At 35.2% G+C, this 25,875-nt stretch overlaps 1 protein-coding gene across 2 annotated transcripts; it reads left to right on the forward strand.

Moving 5' to 3' along the window:
• Positions 1-3,636: 3,636 nt before the first annotated feature.
• si:dkey-27h10.2 (uncharacterized) lies at positions 3,637-22,983 on the forward strand. 2 transcript variants are annotated; one of them, XM_051115616.1, is made up of 10 exons: positions 3,637-3,781; positions 4,083-4,286; positions 4,491-4,610; positions 4,963-4,998; positions 5,151-5,233; positions 5,333-5,426; positions 5,513-5,602; positions 9,924-10,118; positions 10,281-10,367; positions 22,188-22,983. In XM_051115616.1, exons 1-9 carry the CDS (start codon positions 3,751-3,753, stop codon positions 10,337-10,339), a joined length of 912 nt encoding a protein of 303 aa, XP_050971573.1. In that variant the 5' UTR covers positions 3,637-3,750; the 3' UTR covers positions 10,340-10,367; positions 22,188-22,983. The 2 variants fall into 2 exon arrangements, with proteins under 2 accessions (XP_050971573.1, XP_050971579.1); XM_051115622.1 differs by having other exon boundaries at positions 5,154-5,233.
• Positions 22,984-25,875: the final 2,892 nt, after the last annotated feature.

Here is a 25,875-nt window from a genome sequence, read left to right on the forward strand (position 1 = left end):
ACCCGCTCTCGCTCCTCTGCTATCCCAACACCTCCAAGAGAAACGATTAGCTCATCCACTCTGGCCAGCACTTGAGCTCTGATGTGGCAGTCAGTGGCACAGACTGGATTCATTCAGAGCTAGATTAGAGAGCCTCATGGGCGAGCTGCACGGCCAGACCCACAGAGGGAGCCGCTGCCTCCGCCGCTGTGCGGTTCTGCTGGTGGGCTCTGTGCGCTCGCGCTACTAACTGGGTGGCAGTTAGCACTAATCCTGTCGCTGATTACCTCTGGCATGAGGAAATAAACAGTAATAATGAATACGCAACCGCCTTCCATCAACACGCACGAACACTTTCAAACATTTACAGACCTGTACTTCTTTTTCTTCATCCCCACACGTCAAGATTACACACATTTCATTTGGTCCTCACAATGTAGACAACACACTCATTTATTAAAGTTTTTGAACCAAATCTGACACTTGATCTATATTCAGCACTGCTATTCCTTCCATTAAACTCCATACACTACTGTTCAAAAGGTTGGAGTCAGTGTGATTTATAAAACGTTTTTTAAATGCTTCTGAAAACAACCTGCATTTATAAGATGCAATATGTCTTCAATATCACTTTTGAATATGTCTTCAACTCTACATTCTAATAAAACAATACACATTCGGTCAAAAAGCACTTCATTTGTAATTAAGAACATTTTCTGCCTCAATATACACATTTAGAAAATAAAGAAAAAATCGATATATATTGTTTTAGATAAAAAACAATTACAATAAATTAGACTTAAAATGCAAAACTTCAAAGTTGTTTTGTAATGCATGTATATATTAATGTAGAAGTGTTGAATGCTACAATTATACTACATCACAACACCACTTATTAATTATTACAATAATAAGTAATTAGTTGTGTTACTAAAGGGGATTCTTGCAACACAGTTATCTTGCTTTCTCATACCTATACTGACACCTTGTGTCTACGTGTGGTTTTACATGGTCCCAGCTGGATTTACTATCAGCCAGGTGTCCTTATGTGCAGCAACCAGAAACTGAACCTGCATCCAGCGAGTATCCTGCTGCCCTAAGAAATACTGTCAGTGTCTTTAAGTCTTTCAGTGATATTCTTAAAGGTCATTGTTCCTCATTTCATTCATTTGTTCAGCATTTTGTGAAATTGCTAAATATTCCCAAGACACCGAAAAGTATTGTAGTGAAATGTTAGCTGTCTCTGAGGCAATATCTACTATTATGTACTAATGTACAGTTGTGGTCAGAATTATTAGCCCCCAAAATGAATTAAATGCATAATTTTCCTCCCAATTCTGCAAACAATACCCTATAAAGAAGTTTGTTTGAAATCTTTCTCAAACTTATATAAAAAATAAATAAATAAAAAAATCACATGTGCTGCGTCCCAATGTGCCTACTTATACGACGCCTTTAAAAGTACTCTTTTGGTGAGGAAAAAGTACACATAGTTACACGCACACAGTCACTGTAAATTGGCCTGTCAATGATCTTGTCACACTCTCCACAATTCATTTAATTTAACTTCCTACCCTTCTGGAGAGAAAAGAAATAGCTTATTGATCTGCCAATCATGGGTCGTTCATGCAGAGAACTCTGATCATATTTTCAGTATAATGATGCATTTAAATATTAACGACCAAACGGACGTTTATAAAAGTTCACATTGCTGTTGCAGATGAAATATAACAGATACTATTAAATAAATATTTTTTACTAGGTTAAATAGTAACTCAAAACCCTTTGTTTAATCCTCTCTACCAAAGCATTGATCATGCACGTCCGCCATGTTTGTAGTTTTGTAGTTTATTCGTGTTTGTAGTTCTGAACCAAAACTTTAGACAAAGCACAATAGATTGTGGGTAATATTAGCCAATAGAGTGTGCACGGATCTGCACTTCAAAAATCAACCTAAAAATAGTAGACCATCCAGGGACTTTTGGCATACTCTCTTCAACATATTATGCTTTGAGACACACTTAATCTAATATCATATACTATTTAGGATGAATAGTATGAACGCTGAGACGCAGGGATGTACATAAGTATTCGCAGCCTGTGCCATGACACTCAAAATTGAGCTCAGGTGCATCCTGTTTCCACTGATATTCCTTGAGATGTTTCTACAACTTGATTGGAGTCCACCTGTGGTAATTTCAGTTGATTGGACATGATTTGGAAAGGCACACACCTTTCTACATAAGGTTACGTCAGAGCACAAACCAAACCATGAAGTCCAAGGAATTGTTTGTAGACCTCCGAGACAGGATTGTATTGAGGTACAGATAGGGAAGGGTAGAGAAAAATTTCTGCAGCATTTAAGGTCCCAATGAGCACAGTGGCCTCCATCATCTGTAAACGGAAGAAGTTTGGAACCACCAGGACTCTTCCTAGAGTAGGCTGCCCGCTCAAACTGAGTGATTGGGGGAGAGGGGCCTTAGTCAGGGAGGTGACCAAGAACCCGATGGTCACTCTGAAAGAGCTCCAGCCTTTCTCTGTGGAGAGAGGAGAACCTTCCAGGAGAACAACCATCTCAACAGCGCTGCACCAATCAGGCCTGTGTGGTAGAGTGGCTGTGCACCGATGCTCCCCATCTAACTTGATGAAGCTTGATAGGTCCTGCAAAGAAGAATGGGAGAAACTGCGCAAAAGTAGGTGTGCCAATCTTGTAGCATCACAAAGACTCAAGGCTGTAATTGGTGCCAAAGTATTAAGCAAAGGCTATGAATACTTCTGTACAATAAGACTGTAACATATCAAAATGTGAAAAAGTGATGCACTGTGAATACTTTCCAGATGCACTGTAGGTGCTATATTTCAAGTCTTTCCAATACCAAGACTCAACTAATTTCTGCAGTTTTTCAGCTGTGATCCTTGAAGAGTCTTTGCACACATTCTCTTCCAGGTAGATTCGTAACATCACCATTTGATTGGAACTTCTTAACTATTGCCCTAATAGTGGAAATGGGATTTTTTTAGCTTGATGTTTTAGCTATTTAGCTATTTTCTTATAGCTACTTTCTATTTTCTGATGCTCAACAATGTTCTGCTACACATCGGAACTATATTCTTTCATTTTACTTTTTTGATGGATGATGAAGTGAATTTTGGTTTTGTGTTACCTCATATTTATACTTCTGTGAAAGAGGAAGTCATGACTGGACAACTTCATGTTTGTAGTCACCTTGTAGTGCTAAAAATGTAAATATGAGCAGGAATATACTATGTACTACGTACTTTTAATATACTATGCACCTTAAGGGGTAAATACTGTAAGGTACAGAGGTTTTGAAAAGGTATTATCCCAGTGACAGCATTTGTTTGTTTGTTTGTTTGTTTTCTTTTTCTGAGAGTGTATAGAAATTATAAAAAAAAAAACTGAAAACTTATAAAGTGAAAAATCTATAATGAAATTACTTGTGATTTCAAATTATAAATGCAGTTGCTTAATCACAACGCACCACATGCACATATGTTCCGGCTGTCTGTACTTCCTTTTTTCATTTGATGTAAAGAGAAAGCGCACACAACCTGTGTATTTTAATAAGCTGAATAATGCAAATTCAGTAGAGGGGGCTTTACAAAAGTGCACAAGTTCCTTATGTGGCTTTTTTTTGGTAACTGTCTGTCGCATCCTGTGCTGGTCATAGAAGTGGAAGTTATGCGGTTTCAAACTGAGCACTCGCTGTCCTGAGGAAGGAACACACTTTTGACTATATCTCTGTAAAGATGTTCCGCGCATCAGTTCAACTCCTCATTGGTATGTTTAAAAAAATTTGTTTTTGTTATTGCTGCTGTTGTTTTAATTTGAGTAACTGATAAAATATGCATAAATAGCTAACTAAAAAACAAGAACAGGAGCAGAATTAAGATTTAAATAGTCAACTAACTAATAGTCAAATAGTCAACTCCTCGTGTACAATTAAGGGTAGAAATGCTTTTCATTGGTCATTATACAAGCTATTATTGTAGATGCAGTTCTAATACACATGTAATAATTTGTAGATTGTAATAACTATGTTCCTCACGGCTGTACCTAACCTTTATCTGGTACAATGCAGGTGTCTGCGTTGTCTTTGCTGTTGATAATGAGACCACAACCATGATAACCAGCACAGAATATACCACTGTTCCAGTTTCCAAGCTTACTGACAGTACCACCCTTAATAAAACAGAAGAGTCTCCAAAAAACGTTACTACTCCAAGCTCCAATGTCACCCTGTCAACCACAATGGATGTGAATAACACCCAAGATGAAAAATCAGGTAGCTTTTTCATTTATGCTTGATCAGTTGTCATTCAAGTGTCCACACACTTTATGCAGCAACATGCTAGGAAAACTGCACGCCAGTTTATATGCTATGCTGCTTGCTTCAGTATTGATACGTAAATGGAAACCTCTAACCAAGAACGTTACGTTTGGTGATTTTTTTTTTTTTTTTTTTTTTTTTTTTTTTTCTGGCCAACAGTACAGCCTACTTCTATGCCTTCAGAACATCCGCAGACCAACAAGTTTACCACAGGCGATTCTCTGAAGATTGTTTCACAATCAAGTACGATCACAAGCACAGCCAGCAAAGCAACAACCAGTAAGCAAGACAATACTGTGCAAGCAAAATGATCAATGATTGTGTCTTTCATCATAAAAAAATATCACATTTGATTTTGCACAAAAGAGCAATGTGAGAATTCTGTTTTAACGGCTAACTTTAATCATATTGATTAGTCATTCTCACACAGGACACAGGAAGGAAACGTGTATCTTAGCACACTCTTGAAACTGTCATCAAAATAAATGATTAACCCCCTAGAGCAATTTATGAAAAAAAGTAAATTAGAGCACACATTTGTGATATATATATATATATATATATATATATATATATATATATATATATAATATATAAACTATTTATTTATTTATTTATTTTTTATTCACAGCAAATGGAAAAGCTACATCTACAGAAAGCGGTGCAAGTGAGTGTTTTTTTTTTTTTTTGTAAGTCAGTGTTTATTCATGTTTTTATGTCCGTTTTCCTATTTATTTTGAATTCACTGATATAAAGATATATTTTCCCAATTATTCTTACAGTTTTTTTTTTTTTTTTTTTTTGTTTTTTTTCTCTCAGCAGCTTACATAATCATTCTGGTTATTGTTATGCTGTGCCTCGCTGGGGTAGCAGTTTATTTTTGCTGTCAAAAGAAATCCAGGGTAAGACATTACCAGAGAATACTAGACTATTTGGAAAACCTCTAATAAAATGAATAGCTTTGATATACACTACATACTGATCATGTTCATTTAATGCAGAAGTATTCTGTGGACTTACATCCCAAGCAAGAAGATGCTCAGATCCCACTCAGCACAGTTGATGTAGAGGTGTTTGACACCACATCAGTCAAAGGTAACTGACATTTTAAATTTTCTGTCACCACAGAGATTTCTCACTGTGATCTTACGCTGACCTTGTGTTTTACACTGTTCCCAAAGATATGCAAACATCTACTCAGGTCGAGTCCACCGGGACATTTAAGGATCCTGCACCTGTACAGGACGCTGAAAAGCCTGAGGGAGAGAAAGGTATGAGACAAGCAACTGATTTTCTGTGAAATACCCCTGGTGAAAAAAACAGCATATGCTGGTAGGTATGTTTTGATGCTGGTTTAAGCTGGTCTACGCTGGTCTTTTGCTGGTTTATGCTGGTCCTGCATAAACCAGCTTCATAAACCAGCTAAGGACCAGCTTAAACTTGCTTCATCTTGAGAAATGCATTAGTGTAAGTTACTTTTAACACACGTGTACTGTATATTGTGGTTTCACACATTTTGTCAATGTGTGAAGACATATATAAAGAACATATATATAAATAAGGCAATGTGAAACAGCTTTGTGTGTTTAAAAAAGCTACCATGTTTGCTACCTGATCTCATGACGAAAACGTACCTGTGGGAACTTTTTCGCAAGACGCGGAATACATACCAGTAAGTAGGCTGTATACCCTGGTGAAAAAAACAGCATAAGCTGGTAGGTATGTTTTGATGCTGGGATGCTGGTTAGGTATGTTTTGGTGCTGGTTTAAGTTGGTCCTTAGCTGGTTTATGCTGGTCCTTGACCAGCAACATGACCAGCATAAACCAGCAAAGGACCAGCTTAAACCAGCACCAAAACATACCTAACCAGCATCCCAGCATCAAAACATACCTACCAGCTTATGCTGTTTTTTTTCACCAGGGAAATGAAATTAAATAAAATAAATACTATCTTTCAAAAGTTTGGGGTTAATTTCTGAAGGAAATATTATACCAACAACAAACTTTGAAACAGTGCAGACAGTTCCTATACTAAACTCTACTGTACTAAAGTCTAATATGTTTTTAACTAGAGCAAAAATTATTTATCTATGATTCACAAGTCTCTTTAGTCAAACCAGTGACTGGACGCTGTTGTTAAACTAGTTGCAATCACAGAGAGCTCCACTGGATGGACTTCTAAGACAAGAGTATGTAGCTGCCAGTCTCTCAGTAAACACTCCCCTACATTTTACAACAATGATACAACAGTGCTAACAAAATATCGTATTCTCAAATTTAGGTCCAGTTTTTTCAGTATACTCCGTTTATGGAAATTCCAAGCTTAAGAAATATCCAAGAATCTTCAACTTCAGCTGTTGCGTTGTGTTGTAAGAATCATTGTGTACAATACTGAAAATACAGAAGAAAACTGAAGGAGAAATTTTTAAGATTTCTATTTCTGAACAAAACATTTATCTTCTGCTGATATTCTGGTGTCTACCAGAAACCTTTATCTGATGAACTGAGCCTGCATAGACATGTTTTAATGCCTACAGCATTTAGGAAATGGCCACTTTTGACCAGAGGCAACTGCTCTTTGTGTCTGATCCTTACCATCTGGAAGACCCATAACAGAAATAAAGATGCCTTTGGCTGTCTGGGTTTGCAGATTGAGGATTTTTTTTAAGAAGCATTGCTCAGAGATGTGGGCACTCTATTGAAAACTGAAGATTGAAGGTGACTGCAGTTTACTGGAAATGATGACAGCTTACGTGCTTCACCCTCACATCTTTTGCAACAGGATATTACACTACTTGCCTACAGTCTAGCAGTTTGAGGAACTTTAGAAGTTCCCTTTATAACGGCATTGTCATTTTTCAGCTGTACAAAAAATTGATTACTACCTCGCAAAATATACAGAATACTTAAAGGCATTTTTGAAAATATTTTATCAACAAATACATTAATTTGATATTCCATAAGTTTGTGTTGTCACACTTTATTTTAAGGTTCAATTCTTGCTATTAACAAACCATTAACTATGACTTTTGCCTCAATAGGCTTCTAACTTGCTGCTTATAAATAGTAAGGCTGTTAAGTTTGGGTATTGGGTAGGATTAGGGATGTAGAATATGGTCATGCAGAATTTGTGCTTTATAAGTACCAATAAAGCCAATATGTTAATAATGGGTATACTAATAAGCAAGTAATTAATGGTGAGAATTGGTCTCTATACTAAAGTGTTACAATTTGTTTCTGACCTTTATTAATTACATTTTCAAATTTCTTGGTCATACGATGGAAAGAAACTAAAAAATGCTCTGTAAACTTATATTAGTACATTTAAAATAAACGCAGGCTCTACAAAAAGCAGAACAGCTGACATAAATTCATATTAAACTAGCCCAGATCTCAAAGTTGTTGGGATAGTTCATGAACTATAGTTCAGTCATCATTTATTCACCCTCTTCTTGTCCCAAACCTTTATGATTTCTTCTACTACAGAACACAAAAGATGATTTATTTATGTATGGTTGAGGTCGAAAGTCTATGCACCTTGCAGAATCTACAAAAATGTTAATTATTTTACCAAAATAAGAGGGATCATACAAAATGCATGATATTTTTTTATTTAGTACTGACCTGAATAAGATATTGCACATAAAATATGTTCACATATAGTTCACAAGAGAAAATAATAGTTGAATTTATAAAAATTATCCTGTTCAAAAGTTTACATACACTTGATGCTTAATACTGTGTTGTTACCTGAATCCACAGCTGCTTTTTTTTTTTTTTTTTTAAAGCGATAGTTGTTCATGAGTCCCTTGTTTGTCCTGAACAGTTAAACTGCCCACTGTTCTTCAGAAAAACCCTTCAGATCCCACAAATTCTTTGTTTTTTCAGCATTTTTGTGTATTTGAACTCTTTGCAACAATGACTGCATGATTTTGACATCCATTTTTTTACACAGGGGACAACTGATGGACTCATATGCTACTATTACGGAAGGTTCAAATGTTCACTGATGCTCCAGAAGGAAAAACGCTGCATTAAGTGCATTAAACTTTTTGAATTTAAAGATCAGGGTAAATTTATCTGATTTTGTCTTCTGGGAAACATGTAACTATCTTCTGTAAGCTTCTGAAGGGCAGTACTAAATATATGATATTTAGGCAAAATAAGAAAAATATTCACATCTGTTCAAAAGTTTGCATCCCCAGCTCTTAATGCATCATTTTTCCTTCTGGAGCATCAGTGAGTGTTTGAACCTTCTGTAATAGTTGCATATGAGTCCCTCATTTGTTCTCAGTGTGAAAAAATGGATCTCAAAATCATACAGTTGTCATCATACATTGTTGGAAAGAGATTAAATACAAAAAAATGCTGAAAAACCAAAGAATTTGTGGGACCCGAAGGATTTTTCTGAAGGACAGTGGGCAGTTGAACTGTTCAGGACAAACAAGGGATTCATGAACAACAACAACAACAACAACAACAACAACAAAAAAAAAAAAAAAACAGCTGTGGATCATTCAGGTAACAACACAGTATTAAGATTTTTATAATTTCAACTATTATTTTCTCTTGTGGACTGTGTGTAAATGTAAAAAACTTTTGACCTCAACTGACAAAATTTATTTTGTCCATAGAATGAGCAGGTCCCTATATTATTAAATCTGATTGATTAATTTGAGGCCAGTTGCAGCATGACATGTACTTGTGTTTATGTAAACACCTTGTAAAATGTTGGACAAGTTGACAAAGTAAAAGTAAGAAATGTGACTAACAAAAAGGAGTAATTGGGTTGTTTGCCTACAGCAAGCGGTGCAATGGCTTAACAACACAGAATTACCTCCTACAGTCTCAGTTTCTCTTCAAGCTCCCTGTAATCACAGGATGGTTCTTTTCCCACCAAAATCCGCTGTCTGTCATTCACAAGCTCCACAGGTTCCTCTTTAGGAACTAATGGGTCTCAATCCGTTTCCTGGCTTTAGCAGCTTTACTTACTGCAACTGCCTCCAGGTCTAAATCAACCAAATGGTGGGAGAGAGTGAGTAACAATGACAGAGGGAAAGAAAATGACCATGGAGGAAAAAATAAAACAGACGTGTGCATTGCAATGACATAGCGGCTAATGGTTTTACGATGCCCCTTTATCCTGTAAGTGCTGACTTTCCAGTCACAAGGCTGTTGCTACCACCTGCTCATTCGGTTTCTCCCACTGCTAATTTTTAAGATTTACTGCACTGAAAATGATAGGAACCACAAGATATCCTCAGGTTTGAGACCACTAAGACCAGACACCCAGGTGTTTTGTATGTAATTGTGTTTTTCGGGTAGTTAGAGTTGTCGGGAAAAAGCATTGGAGTGAATAGAAACATAAACTTGTTCTGCTTCTTATCTGAGCTAAACTTAGGCTCCTGTGTGTGTGAGTATATTTGGAATTATAGCTTGTGCAAAAAAGGTCTTATGTAATGTAAAAATGTTGTACTATGGTTGTTACTATGTTATACTTTGTGTGACATCATTCTTTTTTTAGAAATTGAGAACCATTATAATAACCGCAGCCAAAACAAATTCTTACACAATATGCATATTCCCTATAGAATCAGCTGACGTTCAACAAGAAAACCAACAGAATGTATCCAGCACTCAGGCCACAGTGAACCCAAAAGACAAAATGGATGGGCTGACCGTAGTGGATCTGACTGATGGAGAACCAACAATCTCCACCAAAACCTCAATGGAATCCCTAGACGACACTCTCAATGAAAACAACAGCAACAATACAGAAGCTGAAGGTTAGTGAGACTGAGAGATGATCTGTAGACTATACAATTCACAGAAAGACAAACAGGCTATAAAATATAATAGGTAAGCACTGAGATTATTATTGAGGTCATTCAATTGTTTGATTATTCTAATACTATCTCTCTCTATTCACCAATCCTTGTTTGTTTCAGGTAATGGCAATGGACATGAATTCACGGAAATCTCTACTGATGCTTTACTTCTAAAATAAACCGGCTTCTTCCCAACATTTTACAATGGTAAGTGATTTCCAGCAGACCATGCAGATATATACAATGCTGTGCTCCATTAGAGATACGCTTAAAGGGGTCATCGGATGCAAAGTTCACTTTTACATGTTATTTGAACATTAATGTGTTGGCAGAGTATGTACACATCTACCCTAAAATGGCTTTTTAATTAATATGTACAAATAATATCCCCTTTTTCAAATCGAGCCTTTCTCAGATGTCTGCCGGTGTGGCGTTACACCGACAGAGGATGCTCCCACAATAGTTGATTGACATGAGCGTCTTACCTCAGACCCGCCTTACATCAGCTGTAACAGTCCAACCTCCATTGTTTCGATGCAGGAGCAGGGATGTAAATTAGACAAGAATATCTCAGATTGAGCGATTGCTGGATGTAGTAATGAACATAGTGGTCGTCATTTACTCCCGACATCTGAGCCCCTTAAGACAGCAGAAGTGAGTATAAGGGTTTTTTTTTATGAATCTTTGCAATCGCCTTTCCTAATAATATGTTAGTTAGCAAGTTTAGCGGCTAAAGTAAACAGGTTCGTCACTCCACAAAGAGAAGAGAGGGGCGGAACAAGCAGAGCTCATTAACATTTAAAGCAACCTCGACCAGAACAGGATGATTTTTGCAGAGCTGATTTTGGCAAGGTAAAAAAAAGGTGTTATTTACATTTACCATTGAGAAATTTTAACCAAAGCATGTTATAGACTTTTCATTTAGACCCTAAAGAATCATATCAACTTGTGGAAAATGGGCATCCGATGACCCATTTAAAGGCTTAGTTCACCCAAAACCCAAACCCGTAAGACCTTCATTCATCTTTGAAACATGAATTAAGATATTTTTGATGAAATCCGAGAGCTTTCTGACCCTGCATATACAGCAGCACAACTGCAGCACAACTTCAAGACCCAGAAAGGTAGTAAGGACATTATTAAAATATCAACTGTAATTTTATGAAGCTTCAAGAATACTTTTTGTGTGCAAATAAAACAAAAATAATGATTAAAAATAATACATGCGTCGTAGTACTCTTGTGAACATGTGTCAAAGAAAATAAATTGTTGAATAAAATCATTATTTTTGTTTTCTTTGTGCACAAAAAGTATTCTTGTGGCTTTATAACATTACGGTTGAACCACTGATGTCACATGGACTATTTTAACTATGTCCTTACTACCTTTCTGGTCCTTGAATGTTTCAGTTGTGTTGCTGTCTATGCAGGGTCAGAAAGCTCTTGGATTTCACCAAAAATATCTTAATTTGTATCCCAAAGATAAACTAAAGTCTTAAGTGTTTGGAACATCATGAGGGTAAGTAATTAATGACAGATTTTTCATTTTTGGGTGAACTATCCTTTTAACCAAATGAAATGCTTATGGGAAAGAAGGAAAAAAACAGTATATTGTGATGATTATTGTACCTAAATGCACTATAGGGCATAATTCACAAATTCATATCATGATTCACATTGGTCAGTCCATGCAATTTTCACTTTTTACTCATGTGGATATATAGGGTAGAGGGCATTCCATCTCTCATCACATCATATCCACAGAAGCCGCTCCAGGTCTCATGTCATCAGACACTTGAGAGAGATACCAGAGTTTTAATTCTCTCTGTCAGGGTGTTTTCTGCACACCTGTGCCCCAGCAGTTTGAGGCTTTATTTCTGTTTGCAGCTCTCAGTGAAATTTGTTTCTCTGTTAACAGCTGATGAGAGACCTTCATCAGCATTTCAGTACATGATGCCCCACGGTATGGACAATGGAATGCTCCATGGTGCCGCTATTACTGCAGTCATTCCAAACCTTTTTTTTTTTTTTTTTTGCTGAGATTTACATTTGTGAAAGCAGACTTTTTTTGTGAAAAAAAAAAAGAAATAAAAAAAATCTTAGGGTAAATACTGAGACATTCTGAAAATGTTCTTTTACCCATTTGTAATACAGTAATAACAAAAAGGTAATACAAATTGTAATAACAAAAAGGTAATACAAAATGCAAAAATAGGAGCTTTTTCATTAGTGGTCTCAAACTTTTTGGACCCACCTGTATAGGTTATTATTACAGATTTTGGTAAGACTTTACAATAAAGTGTCATTTGTTAACGTTACTTAATGTATTAACAAACATGAACAAACAATTAACTATACATTTATTACACTATTTATTAATCTTTGTTATTGTTAGTTATTAAAAAAAAATACAGTCGTTCATAGCGTATTAACTAATGTTAACAAACACAACTTGTGCTTTTAATAATGCATTAGTAAATGCTGAAATTAACATTAACTAAGATTAAAATGCTGTAGAAGTATTGTTCATTCAAATATAGTGCCTCATAAAGCATACGTTTTCTCTATATGGAAAAATTTGCATATATAAAAGAAATAATACAGAAAAAATACTTCAAGATGTGTTTGTTAACATTAGTTAATGTACTGTGAACTAACAATGAATGAACAATGAACAATTGTATTTTTATTAACTATCATTAACATAGATCAATAAATAGCGTAATAAATGTATTTGTTCGTTCGTGTTGGTTGATACATTAACTAATGTTAACAAATGACACCTTATTGTAAAGTGTTACCATATTCTTTTAATATTTAAACAAATAATGATGCTTAATATTTTTGTGATACCTTTTGTTTCAGGATTACTTAATATATAGAAAGTTCAAAAGAACAACATTCATCAAAGTATAAAATAAATATCTTTTTTAACATTATAAACATCTTCATAAATATTTGAACAGTAATGTGTACATACTGTACACACACACACAGAGCATAAAGCAGAAAAGTATTAGAAATATGTATGCATACTAAGGCTATACACGGACAAACTATAATTAGCAGAAAATAAGGAAAAGTCGACTCACTCAAAAAACAGAGACAGTTAAAAAATCAAAGGGAGGAAACAGAGAGAAAACCTCTCATTCATTCCAGCTGGTTTGGAACTGATGGACGGGTTGGAGACGTGAACTTGAAAGAGGTCATGTTCTCCCACCCCCATAGATAACAACTAATGACCATGACTGCTCATAAAGCAGTATAATTAGCCAGAGCCCCAGGGACTATTATATAGGGTATTATTTTCCAATAAGAGTATGCTTTCATGTGCTCTCCGGTCATTGTCAGGGGCTCCGTTTCCAGGTTTCGGGAGTTGATAGTGCTCTCATAAATGCTTCGGCTTTTTTACTTTATGGTGCTTAGGCTACTCAACAGAGAGAAACAAAAACTGATCGGACAACAGTTGGTCTTGCTACATGGATTCCCAAGTTTATAGACAAGACACAGTTTAGTAAAGCCACTTATCTGTTATCTGGTGGCCAACAGTGCTGCTACAACAGCTCTTTAAGCACCACTTTCAGTGTAATTGCTAAAGTTTAGTATCTGTGTATGGCATTGATGAATTCCATAGTGAAACAACAAAGACTGTTAAGATCTTAAATTATTTAGGAGTGGCCTTCCCAGTACCATCTAATGACAAAGCAGACAAGTCCATGCTAAATTTACAATAACAATCTCACACTCGCCCGGGCCTGAACAGTATTAGACACTATGCTTTGGTGTGTAACTAATGTGTGTTTGCGCATATACGCATGCAGTTATTGACTACCAGTGTTTTGATGTGGTTACTGCCTCACCTGGCCAGGTGTAACTTTTTGTAACTGGAATGGATAAGTGGAAGGGAGAGAAACTCAGAGCTGTACCAGGTGGTACCTTCGAGTTTTTGTGTAAGCTTTTCTTAGCAGTAAAGTTAAGCGTAATTTTTGCTCTGCAATTGCGACATTAACGGAAACATGTTTCACCATATCACAGAGAGCTGGTGAGGTAATTGTGTTAGGTAGAAGAAGCAATGTAAGACACTACTCTTTAGTGCTGTTCGTTATTTATGCTTCCATGGTTTAATTGGCACGTTGTGGTTTTATTTATCAGATTAACCACATATCTTGCTCAATGTGTTGTATGTACACAAGCACTGATGACTGCATTTGGTGGTAAGTGAAAAAGCCATATTTGGGCATTTATTAAAAGGCAGTGTTGCAAAGTGAATGTGGCAAACAATGTTCTTACAGACTTCCTCTTCGTACTTCAATCAGTTTATCAGGCATAGTTCACCCAATTTACTTAGTCAATCTTCACAATAAGATATTCGAAGAATGTTTTTATCTATACAATAAAAATCAGTTGGGTCCAACAGTTTAAAGCTCCAAAATGGACATTATGTTTTTGGTTTTTGAGGGGAACATTCAAGGATTTTTCTCCATATAGTGGACTTCAATGGTGGCCAACAGGTTGAAGGTCCAAATAGGAGTTTCAATGCAGCTTCAAAGGACTCTACACAATCCCAGCCGAGGAATAAGGGTTTTTGTCTAGTGAAATGATCTGTCTTTTTCTAAAAAAAAATGTAACCACAAATGCTTGTCTTGCACTAGCTTTGCAATGTATATCTGCGTCTAAATACATGTTGGAAAGGTCACGTGGGATTTGTTCTACTCAAAAAGGTAGGGTAGAATGAAAAACTCTCATTTTCAATCTCATTTTCTCCCCCAATAAATCGTCTGACATTTTACCTTTTTTTTTTTTTTTTTTTTGTGAAGGCCATTTGACATTCTTTGCACGTTCGCTTTGTACACACTGGGTCAATACTTACATTATGGTCACAAGTGACTTTCCAACATGAAGACGAGCATTTATGGTTAAAAAAAAAAAAAAAAGGAAAAAAAGAAAACAGCAGATCGTTTCGCTAGATAACACCCTTATACCTCAGCTAGGATTGTGTACACTGTAAAAAATAAAAAACACAATTTGTTGAGTCAGCTTAAAATAATTTGTCACCCTGTTGCCTTGAAATTTTAAGTTCAGTCAACTCAAATAAGTTTAGTCAACTTGAAATGTTAAGTTGTACTAAGTAACAACTTAGATACTTGTGTTTGCTAAATTTAACAGATGGGTAAGTAACCCAGCTGTCTTAAAATTTTAAGTTGAATCAACTCAAATATCTAAGTTGTCACTTAGTATAATTTAACATTTCAAGCTGAATAAACTTTTTTTGAGTTGACTGAACTTCAAATTTTAAGGCAGTGAGGTAACAAATTATTTTAAGTTGACTCAACAAATTGTTTTTTACAGTGTAGAGCCCTTTAAAGCTGCACTGAAACTGCTATTTGGACCGTCAACAGCATTGAAGTCCACTATATAGAGAAAAATCCTGGAATGTTTTCATCAAAAACCTTAATTTTATTTCAACTGAAGATAGAAAGACTTTTTTATTCTGGAAGTGAACTAATCCTTTAATCAAAGACTTCTCCTCGTTTCTTCTTCTTTTTCAGCTTTATAACCAACATTATTTTCTTCGTTTGATGAACAGTGTGAAATGTAAACAGTTATTCACTTTCAAATCAAACCGTTTATTAAGCCTAAATGAAAATGGTGACCCATCAGTAATATCAGTAATTAGGTTATTAGGAGTGTGTTCATATATTTAGCTACTTTATCCCATCTCATATTTCTAAAGCTTCTCTGATTCACCCTCTGTGAGAAGTCGTGATTTTTTTATTTTATATTTTTTAAGTTGAGATGGTCTATCCCACCACAGTGACCCCGCAACCCTATGTTTGATTCACGTGGGGAACATCCATCAGTGTCCCTGCTGATCTGCCTGTAAATCCTCACACCTTCCTTGATTGCAGCTATTTTTACAGAACGGGATAAAAGAAACGCAATAGGCCCCTGAGTCGAGCCAATGACTATTCTTCCACAGTTGTGAGGCAGAAAACTTGAAGCTCATTCCCACCCACCTGTTTAAAGGCCATTCAACCAATATCATTATTATTTTTTACATTCATTTATTATGTTTGCTATTTGCAAACCTAACAAAAATGTTAAGCAAAAAAAGAAAAAAACATTACATTTTTCTCTTACTGGATGCTTTCTGTGTTGTTATCATACAGTGGCTGTCAGACTCAAAGTTCATCTATATTTTGTCCTTCTCCAGCTGTCCTCTCGCTTAGGCTTTTTTTATCCATCCTGTGCTGCTCATCATACTTTTAATGATGGCTGCTTTCAGTGAGGATAAATTTGCTTGGGTGACTTTACAAGCAGTGAAGTCATTTAAGTGGGGTGATAATTAGTTCATGGCAAACATACATGGATATTTCAAACATCCTGTAAGTTTCTTGGAACTTATGTGCATAACTTTTTAAGTTTTATTTCATTCTTGGATTTCCTTTGACTTTTTAGGTAATAGTAGTTCAAGTTGCAACTTCTACACTGTAAAAAATAAAAAAACAATTTGTTGAGTCAGCTTAAAATAATTTGTTACCCTGCTGCCTATAAAATTTTAAGTTCAGTCAACTAAGATAAGTTTAGTAAACTTGAAATGTTAAGTTGTATTAAGTAACAACTTAGATATTTGTGTTTGCTAAACTTAACAGATGGCAAAGTAACCCAGCTGCCTTAAAATTTTAAGTTGATTCAAGTCAAATATCTAAGCTGTCACTTAGTATAATTTAACATTTAAAGTTGAATAAACTTTTTTTGAGTTGACTAAACTCAAAATTTTAAGGCAGCCAGGTTACTAATTATTTTAAGATGACTCAACAAATTGCTTTTTACAGTGTAGTTCCGTGACAAACCTGAAACTAACAAGTAAACAATTTATACTGCTATCTGTTTGTTGGTTTTTCTAATGTGTATTTACAAAGAAAAAAGTCAGTTTCCTTTCAGGAAGTCTAGACTGTTTCATTGTGTGTTCACCTTGGTGAAAACACTGTTTGGTTAAGGTTTACAATGCAGGAAAGATATATTTTCTAACACGAACAAGGCTGCAATTCTTTAGCACACTATATGCAATAAACACCCACCAGCTGCTCTGAACAACAGACACAAGTTTGACCACCACTGAAGTCTGGTCTTGTTTGTCTAGACAAACAGAAGTGCCCAGAAGGGAATATTTCACAGCATCTGAGTTCCATATGTGGACATTCATGTGATATTCCTAAAGCAAAATCATCAATGTGACTATTGGTCCATGTATTCTTAAATGCTGCCGTCATCATGTATTACCTCAAATGTTGTTTTCTATCAGCTGCATTTGAGAATCAACTTTCGAGAAATGAACTGAACACAAATATGCTGATAACTACAAAGAAATCAGCTTAAGCCATTTTAAGGGTTTGCATTTAACAATAACCCAGCAATGGAAGAGATCTGTGTCTCTTCACATGTTTGGATAAGTACCACCACCCCTTCTGTTGTTCAAGATTAGAATGCGTTTTTTTATAATTTATTGGATAAAGTCAGAGAGCAAAATATATTTTCTTCACCCCAACCATGAAAGACTTGCTCTGGCTGGATGCGCTTTAAATTTGAACACTTTCCTGTCACATATTACACATGCACACTTAAATAACCAATAGAATTTTTAAGGCAAAAGTCATTTATGACCATTTTGCTGATAAAGAAAAACAGTTTAATGTATTCACATGACCGCACATTTTGTCAGTAATGCTCACTTTCTCCCTTGATTCCTGTTTAAAGGGAGAGTTGACCCAAAATTTTAATTTTGGGGTGTATCATACCTTTTAAGTACATTAATGCCACATCTATGCAATATTTAAATGTCCATGTAGAAGTGCTCTATTTTGATATTTACATCGTCTCTTCAAATAAGCTGCAGCCACGAGCTGTACATTTATACATGGGCCATTCTACAAAATTGGTGCAAAGTCAGATTTGGAATGTCTTTTTCCACAAATTTTGGATGTATTCAAATTGTATAATATCCAAGGTACACATCTGTAGTAACTGCAGTTAATTCTCATATTGTATTATCAGAAAGTTTTTGGAATATTTGTCCACTCACAGTAATATGTAATTCAATTAGAAGGGATATATTGACCTGTTATGATTTTGCTTACATCTTCCTTGTAAATATGTATTTGTTCTTTTTTAATAAAACATTTTCAGAGGTAAATCAATAACAATTACAATTTGAACAATATTTCAACTGTGATGTATGAGGTTCGTTGTACTTTGAATCCAATCTTTCTTTATAAAAGGCAAAAAGTTGATCATACTGATTTCACTTAAGGATTCACTAGTCTGAATATACGCTGAACGAAACATTATCATAACATCTTAGTTGATAATTAAGTATACTTTATTTTTGACAAAACGTCCCATGTTTTGGTCATGACAGCACATTTTTAGTAGTGACAACATCACATTATAGAATTTTAACCCATATATTAAAATACTACTAAAACATACTAAAATACAAAAATAAAATAAAATAAAATAAAATAAAATAAAATTGTGTTTCCTTTTGCCATTACTGAAACAATGACACGTTTCGATCGTGACCGTTATGGCAGTGACAATGTTGTGGGCAAACACCCAAAAAAAGGTGTTCAGTAGTGACATTCTTTAAAGTTACACACAGATTTTTCAACTTTTTAACACATTTGCCTTAAAAGTCTATGTACTCACCATGTACAGTGGGTGAACAATTTTTTGATCCCCTGCTGATTTTGTGCGTTTGCCCACTGACAAAGAAATGATCTGTCCATAATTTTAAGAATTTCAAAAAAATTGATTTGCATTTTAATGAGTGATATAGGTATTTGACCCCTTTGCAAAACATGACATGACACGGCATAGTGTGTTACCAATTGTTTTCTTGGTGACTATGGTCCCATCTGCCTTGAGATCATTGACAAGATCTTCCCATGTAGTTCTGGGCCGATTCCTCACTATTCTCATGATCACTGTAACTCCACGAGGTAAGATCCAGACCAAGGGAGATTGAAAGTTATTTTGTGTTTCTTCCATTTGCAAATAATTGCACTGTTGTCACCTTCTCACCAAACTGCTTGCCAATGGTCCTGTAGCCCATTCCAGCCTAGTGTACGTCTACAATCTTGTCCCTGACATCCTTGGACAGCTCTTTGGTCTTGGCCATGGTGGAGAGTTTAGAATCTGATTGATCTGATTGACTGATTGCATCTGTGGACAGGTGTCTTTTATACAGGTAACAAACTGAGATTAGGAGCACTACCCTTAAGAAAGAGATCCTAATCTCAGCTCGGTGCCTGTATTAAAGACACTTGGGAGCCAGAAATCTTGCTGATTGACAGGGGATCAAATACTTATTACACTCATTAAAATGTTAAAATAAACTGTTAAAATAAACCTACCATGAAAATTTTAGACTGATCATTTCTTTGTCAGTGGGCAAACATACAAAATCAGCAGAGGATCAAACCCATTTTTATTCCAAAAACAATGGAATAAAATGCAAAAATTATTTTAATATAATTTAAAATTATAGTTGAAATTTAGGGGCTAGGGTTCGGGACAGCCACCTCCCAATTAAGTACCCACTAAATTATGATTTTATAAATATTAAGCTTTCTGGCATTTTAAACATCATTGTGGGTTTCAATAGATAATAAAATTATCTTAGTAAACATCTAAGATTTGAATACTTAAATGCTTTTTAAAAGCATTTTGTCATTTAGGGACAGCAGTTTGCACCAGTTCTGTAGAATAGCCTATACATGAAGTATATATTTAATTCTATGTTTATACTACTGAAATTTACATAGACAAAATAAGAGTCCATGCATTTAATATGGATGCCTGTTCACACAAGTCTTCTTCATTTGCTTGGCATGTGGCTTGTCTTCCTGGTGGGAACTTAATGAAAGGACAAAGGTCAAGCAAATCTAATTAGAGAGCAGGCTGTCAATAAGCTCATAGTCATTTTTCAGAATCAAACCTACATTCCAGTAATTTCACTGAAGTTTATACAGACTGCAGTTTGAATGCAAAGATGATTTACTTTTGAACATATATTGTTTTGTGACCTATATACAATACAAAACTAATAGGAAAATATTTAATCATAATCTGTTATATCCTGTTCTTTCTTTTTTAATAATAAACACAGCTGACCCACACACACAGTTTCAGGCATGTTTGACTGATGAGTCTCTGAAAAGACAGAACTCACGGGAAGGGCATCCGCTAGCACATTCTCTCTCTTCCAGATTTCTATTCTGGTGTCCTAGAGCAGCGGCTTCACAGGCCTAGCTGTGATCAGGCCACTGCTGAAAGATAGATACCTTCACCTGCCCGTATCTGCCCTGGGCATCATAGCCACATTCCTTAGAGTGGGATTGACAGGACACCCCTCCACCAACACAGACTCTTTTAACTGCTAGTAAAAGGAAAGACTTCACAAGGCAGCTCTGGCACGATGCAGTGAGGCGGCTGGAAGTACAGTCTTTTGCCATGTTAAATGTATTTAAAGATCCTGTTAGTCATTTGCAGAAGCAAATGAATTATAGTATGTAAGCCATTGTAAGCCATTCCTTATTCAAAGTAAAAAATAAAAAAGATAAAGTAAAAAGTGAAAAGTAAAGTCAGAGTTACATAGTTTTCAATAAAAAGAAATAAGGTGGCAATTACAGTTGACAAAGTTGCAATTGTAAGAAATGAAATCACAATGTGAGCTGCAAATGTGAGAAACAGAGTCGCAATTTATGATTATTTATGTGACTTGAGAAAAGGCTTTTGATTGATGCTCACTATCAGCTGATCTTGTTGGCCTGTCAGAAGACTTAGTAATGAATGTCTAAAAAGTAGGTGTTGTGAAAAAGGTAAAACTATTTTCAAAAACTCCTTCAGGATGTGTCCTTTTTGGATTATGGGACACACAAATCAAGATTTTCACACCTGGAACCAGACATCAGGTTGTAAGAAAGACACTTGAAGTGTAACCTTAGCCTCAGGTCTGGACTCCATTGGAAGCAGATATGAGAAGGGCATGATTTACATTTCCTAAATGGATTCCAAAAATAAAAATCCATGAAACTATGGCTTCAGTGACCTTAAAACTGATTTACAAATGATACATGTTAATCTCAACAAGTGCATTTTAAGAAATTGCAACAACTGATCTCCCTGTAAAAGTTCAGTTGGGTATCTTCAGCTTGAATCTAGAGTAGAAAGGGACAAAAAGGCATTGACATGGAAATTTAAACTAGCTCTACAAACCTGCCCTAACAGCTCTGATATAATTAGAGGTTCCACTTCAGTTTAACAGATTGGAGCTCTTAGATTAGTCCTCTGGTTTCGTCTTGATAAATCCTTAAAGGAATGTCCAGTCTTCCAGCTACCTGCTTTCCTTTCTCTATTTGAGGGGGGTTGGGAGATTGTTATCTCAGGCTCAGTTTACTACGTACCCCGGCTCAGCCTAACAAGCCTATTCCGATGCGTACGGTCCACTCGTGCCTTTGTGTAAGCCTGTAAAGAAAGTATTTGTGCTAAATTGGATAACAAGCAGCTTTTCTGTTGATAATTGAGTGGCCGTTCGTGATTTTCAACACAGATGTCATTGCACGCCAAACATGAAGGTTATCAGTTTTCAATGAATGTGAGCACGTCCATAAATGTCTCAATATTTCAAAAATAAATATTTGAACTCTCTGTATATATCAGCATATGCACTATATGCATTTACTCTATATCAACGTCACCTTTAGGCTTTTTAAAAAATAACATCTATAAATTTTAAGTGCTCTTCTTCTGTCAAACAGATGTTTTAGCTTGAGGTAAGTGGTCATGTCAAAGGCTAAATGCAAGTAGGAGGTTATGAGCTGGCTGTACAGCTCATGGGAAAAAAGTAAAAAGGATTTTATTATTTTAGAGGCTATTTTCTTTTATCAGCAAGATAATTGTCCCAGCGTTGTATGTTGATGTATTGAATGTATGTGAAAAACAATATAAACTCTCTGTTTTACAGATCTCTGAAACTAACTGGATTTTTTAAACCTGGAAGTAAAAACTGCATGGAGAAAAAAAAAAGTTGTGAACTATGTGAGTCATTGTTTTAATTTTAGAATAATGTTGTTTGCATACATGCAGTACTGAGAAAAGTCTGTAAAAACAGGACCCAATGTACTGTGTTAATGTAAATGAACTTTCTGTATACATTTTTATTTAAAGTTACTTAAAAAGTGTTTTACTCATATTTTGAATTACATAGTACTGTTTTAGGGTTAAAGGTAATATACAAACTTAACAGAGTACATTTTCTGTTTTTCTGCAGTTTTATGGTGTATTATCTTTACTGTGACCATAATAATTATGTTTGATTTTAATATTGTAACTATTTTAAACCTAATTTATGAAAATCTGATCTTAAAAGGATAATTTTGTAAATTTCCAGCCATCTTTGTATTGTTGTTGGCTGTATATGTATATGAACAATTTCTCTGGATTACTACACCCAGATATTGCCATTTATTTTTAAAGCAAAACATAATTTTGCATCACCTGGCAGATTACATTTTTCACAGCTCCAGGCCTTTTAACAAAATTACAGTTTGATACTTTGTTTCTTGTATTTCTTTCTTTTCAGTGTAATACACTGTTGTAAATGTCCATTGAACATTATATTTTGGGTTTAAGGCTACTTTTATTTGTATTTAATAGTGTTTTCTTTAACTACTGTAAAGAAAGATATTGGCCTATTAGTTGCTTCTGCTTTCCAATATCATATTGTCAAGAATTACAATAAAATTGATCTGGATTATAAATGTTATTTATCATTACTTGTAGTTTACATAAGTCTTGCATAAACATCCACTTTAAAGGGATAATTGAATTGAAAATTGAAAATTCTGTTATTAATTATTCACCCTCATGTCGTTCCAGCCTGTGAGACCTTCATTCATGTTTGGAACAAATATTGAGGTATTCTGAATGAAATCCGAGAGCTTTCTGACCCTGCATAGACAGAAACGCGACTACCACGTTCAAGGCTCAGAAAGGTAGTAAGAACATTGTTAAAATAGTCCATGTTACATTAGTGGTTCAAACGTAATTTTATGAAGCTACTAGAATTCATTGTTATTTTTTTCTTTGCACACAAAAATATTCTTGTGGCTTCATTAAATTAAGGTTGAACCACTGATGTCACATGGACTATTTTAACTGCCTTTCTGGGCCTTGAATGTGTCAGTTGCGTTGCTGTCTATGCAGATATCAAAAATATCTTAATTTGTGTTCCAAAAATGAATGAAGGTCTTACAGGTTTGGAATGACATGAGGGTGAGTAATTAATGACAGAAATTTCATTTTTGGGTGAACTAACCCTTTAAGACTTTATCTTCTACATCAAGTTTATGATATTAAAAATCATGTTCTGGCTGCCTATTTTAATCTGCTTCTTACTGCATCTCCAGTTCAACAGTAACCACAAGAGCAATTTGTCAGGTGTACATCCTGTCTGTAATAAAGCAAGTTTACTATATGAGAACTGTAAGCAGATGCCAAAATAGATAGTTCCATAATAAGCCTGCAATGAAAGTTTTATTTTTGGTTTGAAGTAGTTACGATTGTATTTATGAGCTGTCTCCTCTCACAATCTTTGATACCAGATTAGAGACCGTCAGCTGTTCAGGACAGGTGAAACAGTTTCATACTTAACAATGTTACAATAAATTATAATAAAATGTTTTACTCATCTAAAATGACAAAGTTTCTTGATTTTAAATTATTATGTACTAAACTATTTATACTGCCTCCTATTGCAAGCTTCCAGGTGCACACTGAAACATCTCAACCATGTGCGCTGTGTGATAAAAGACAGGAATTAGTTGTCACTTCAAAAAATCAAACACCTGAACATCAGGAGTCCCTGAACTGACATGTTTATAAAAACAATAGGAAGAGGAATGTGAGGAAGTAGTAGGTGATGTATAGTGAGAGCATATACATCATAATCTATTGTTACCCGAATGATCCCAATGAATTTTTTGTTTAGTGATGGTTGTTCATGAGTCCTTTGTTTGTCCTGAACAGTTAAACTGCCTGCTGTTCTTTAGAAAAATCCTTTAGGTTCCACAAATTATTTGGTTTTCCAGTATTTTTGTGTATTTAAACCCTTTCCTACAATGACTGTATGATTTTGAGATCCATCTTTTCACACTGAGGGACTCATATGCAACTACTACAAAAGGTTCAAACACTCACTGATGCTCCAGAAGGTCAGTACTAAATAAACAATAACATGTAATTTCTATGATCCCTCTTATTTTGGTAAAATATTTAACATTTTGCAGATTCTGCAAGGTGTATGTAAACTTTACAGTAAAAAAAAATATTTCAACGAATGCTGTAAAAAGTCAGTTTTAAGTCAGTACTAAATTACTATAATATTAAAAGTTTAATTTAAAAGATTTGTATATGAACTTTTTTTCATAATAATAAAGGTACAAATACATAATTATATATCTACTCCAAATTGTTTTTGAAATATAAACAATTAAATGGTGGCAGTCATAAAAACTTGACAAATCTTTTCAAATATAAATTCAAACATTGAAGAACAGTAAAAAATATAATAAACACGTTATATGGTTTATATATTTGGCAAAATGCTCCTTACTACAGTTGATTTTTCTAGCTGACAAGTTTAGGGTCAGTGAATATGTTTTTTTCTGAGGTAAATGTGACATTTACAAGCTGTTATATTGACGTATTTGTGCAGTAGAAACAGGATTACATGAGACAGAATACGGATTTCGGTAAATTGTACTCTTTCTTTTAACATATCTTTGAATGTTTTTTCGTGTCATGTTTATTTTGTGCTGAAACTGGTATTAAACCAGAGGAGGTGATCGGGTCACATGCCGCTTCTCTTGAACTGAGGCGCTACAGCGATCTGTCACTCCACTTTAAACAGCACCAAAATGGCATTTATTGTTTGATTACTGTAATGAAATGGACAGAATTTAAAATCGGAGACTTTGTTTCAGATCAAAATGAACAAAGCACAAAGCTTATTGCGATTTATTAGATGAGAGGCGCTCTACAATGTTCCATTCATTGAGAGAAAACAGACTAGATTAATCAATTGTTGGGATTTATGAATGGATATCGTTTCATAAAAATGAGAATAGATTAAACTTGAGAAATTGATATGTTTTACCCAGCCCTATTGTTAACTATATTTATTTGCTGAAGTGATAATGAACTATAATGAGGGCAATTCCTGCCTGGAACTTTAGCCATGCTTCTCCCTGAAAATAACTGCCCACCTTAGCATTCATCATAAACAAGCAATATTCTTAAATAGGAAAAAAAAGAAGACATGACCTAGAAAAAAGACAGAGACCGATAAGTCTACAGCACAGTTCTTGCGGTCAGCTGATGGACACAAGGGTGTGTGACTAGGAAAAAGGGAGGAGATGGAGGAAAGGTATCGCAGGAATGCTGACGTGACCGCAGCGCAAGAGTAACGGTGCCACTTCAGGCCAGGCAAAAAGCCACCCCACTCCCAGCTCACCGTGTGCTTGATCCAGAGGGGTAAATTATCCTAGCATCCTCTATTTATACAGTGTGTATATTTACAGCAGCGGATGATTGGGATGCTGCAATGTGCGAAAGCAATGTGAAAACGTTGCCGTCCTTTCTGGGAAAGAGTT

Source organism: Labeo rohita, chromosome 1 (assembly GCF_022985175.1).
Source record: "Labeo rohita strain BAU-BD-2019 chromosome 1, IGBB_LRoh.1.0, whole genome shotgun sequence".
Classification (NCBI taxonomy): domain Eukaryota; kingdom Metazoa; phylum Chordata; class Actinopteri; order Cypriniformes; family Cyprinidae; genus Labeo; species Labeo rohita.

Excerpts from the sequence above, each read along its gene's own strand:
- si:dkey-27h10.2 (XM_051115616.1), top strand. The coding sequence starts at position 3,751 with ATGTTCCGCGCATCAGTTCAACTCCTCATTG. Across the intron at positions 3,782-4,082 it reads ATCAGTTCAACTCCTCATTG|GTGTCTGCGTTGTCTTTGCT; the intron begins GTATGTTTAAAA and ends GGTACAATGCAG. Across the intron at positions 5,427-5,512 it reads TGACACCACATCAGTCAAAG|ATATGCAAACATCTACTCAG; the intron begins GTAACTGACATT and ends CTGTTCCCAAAG.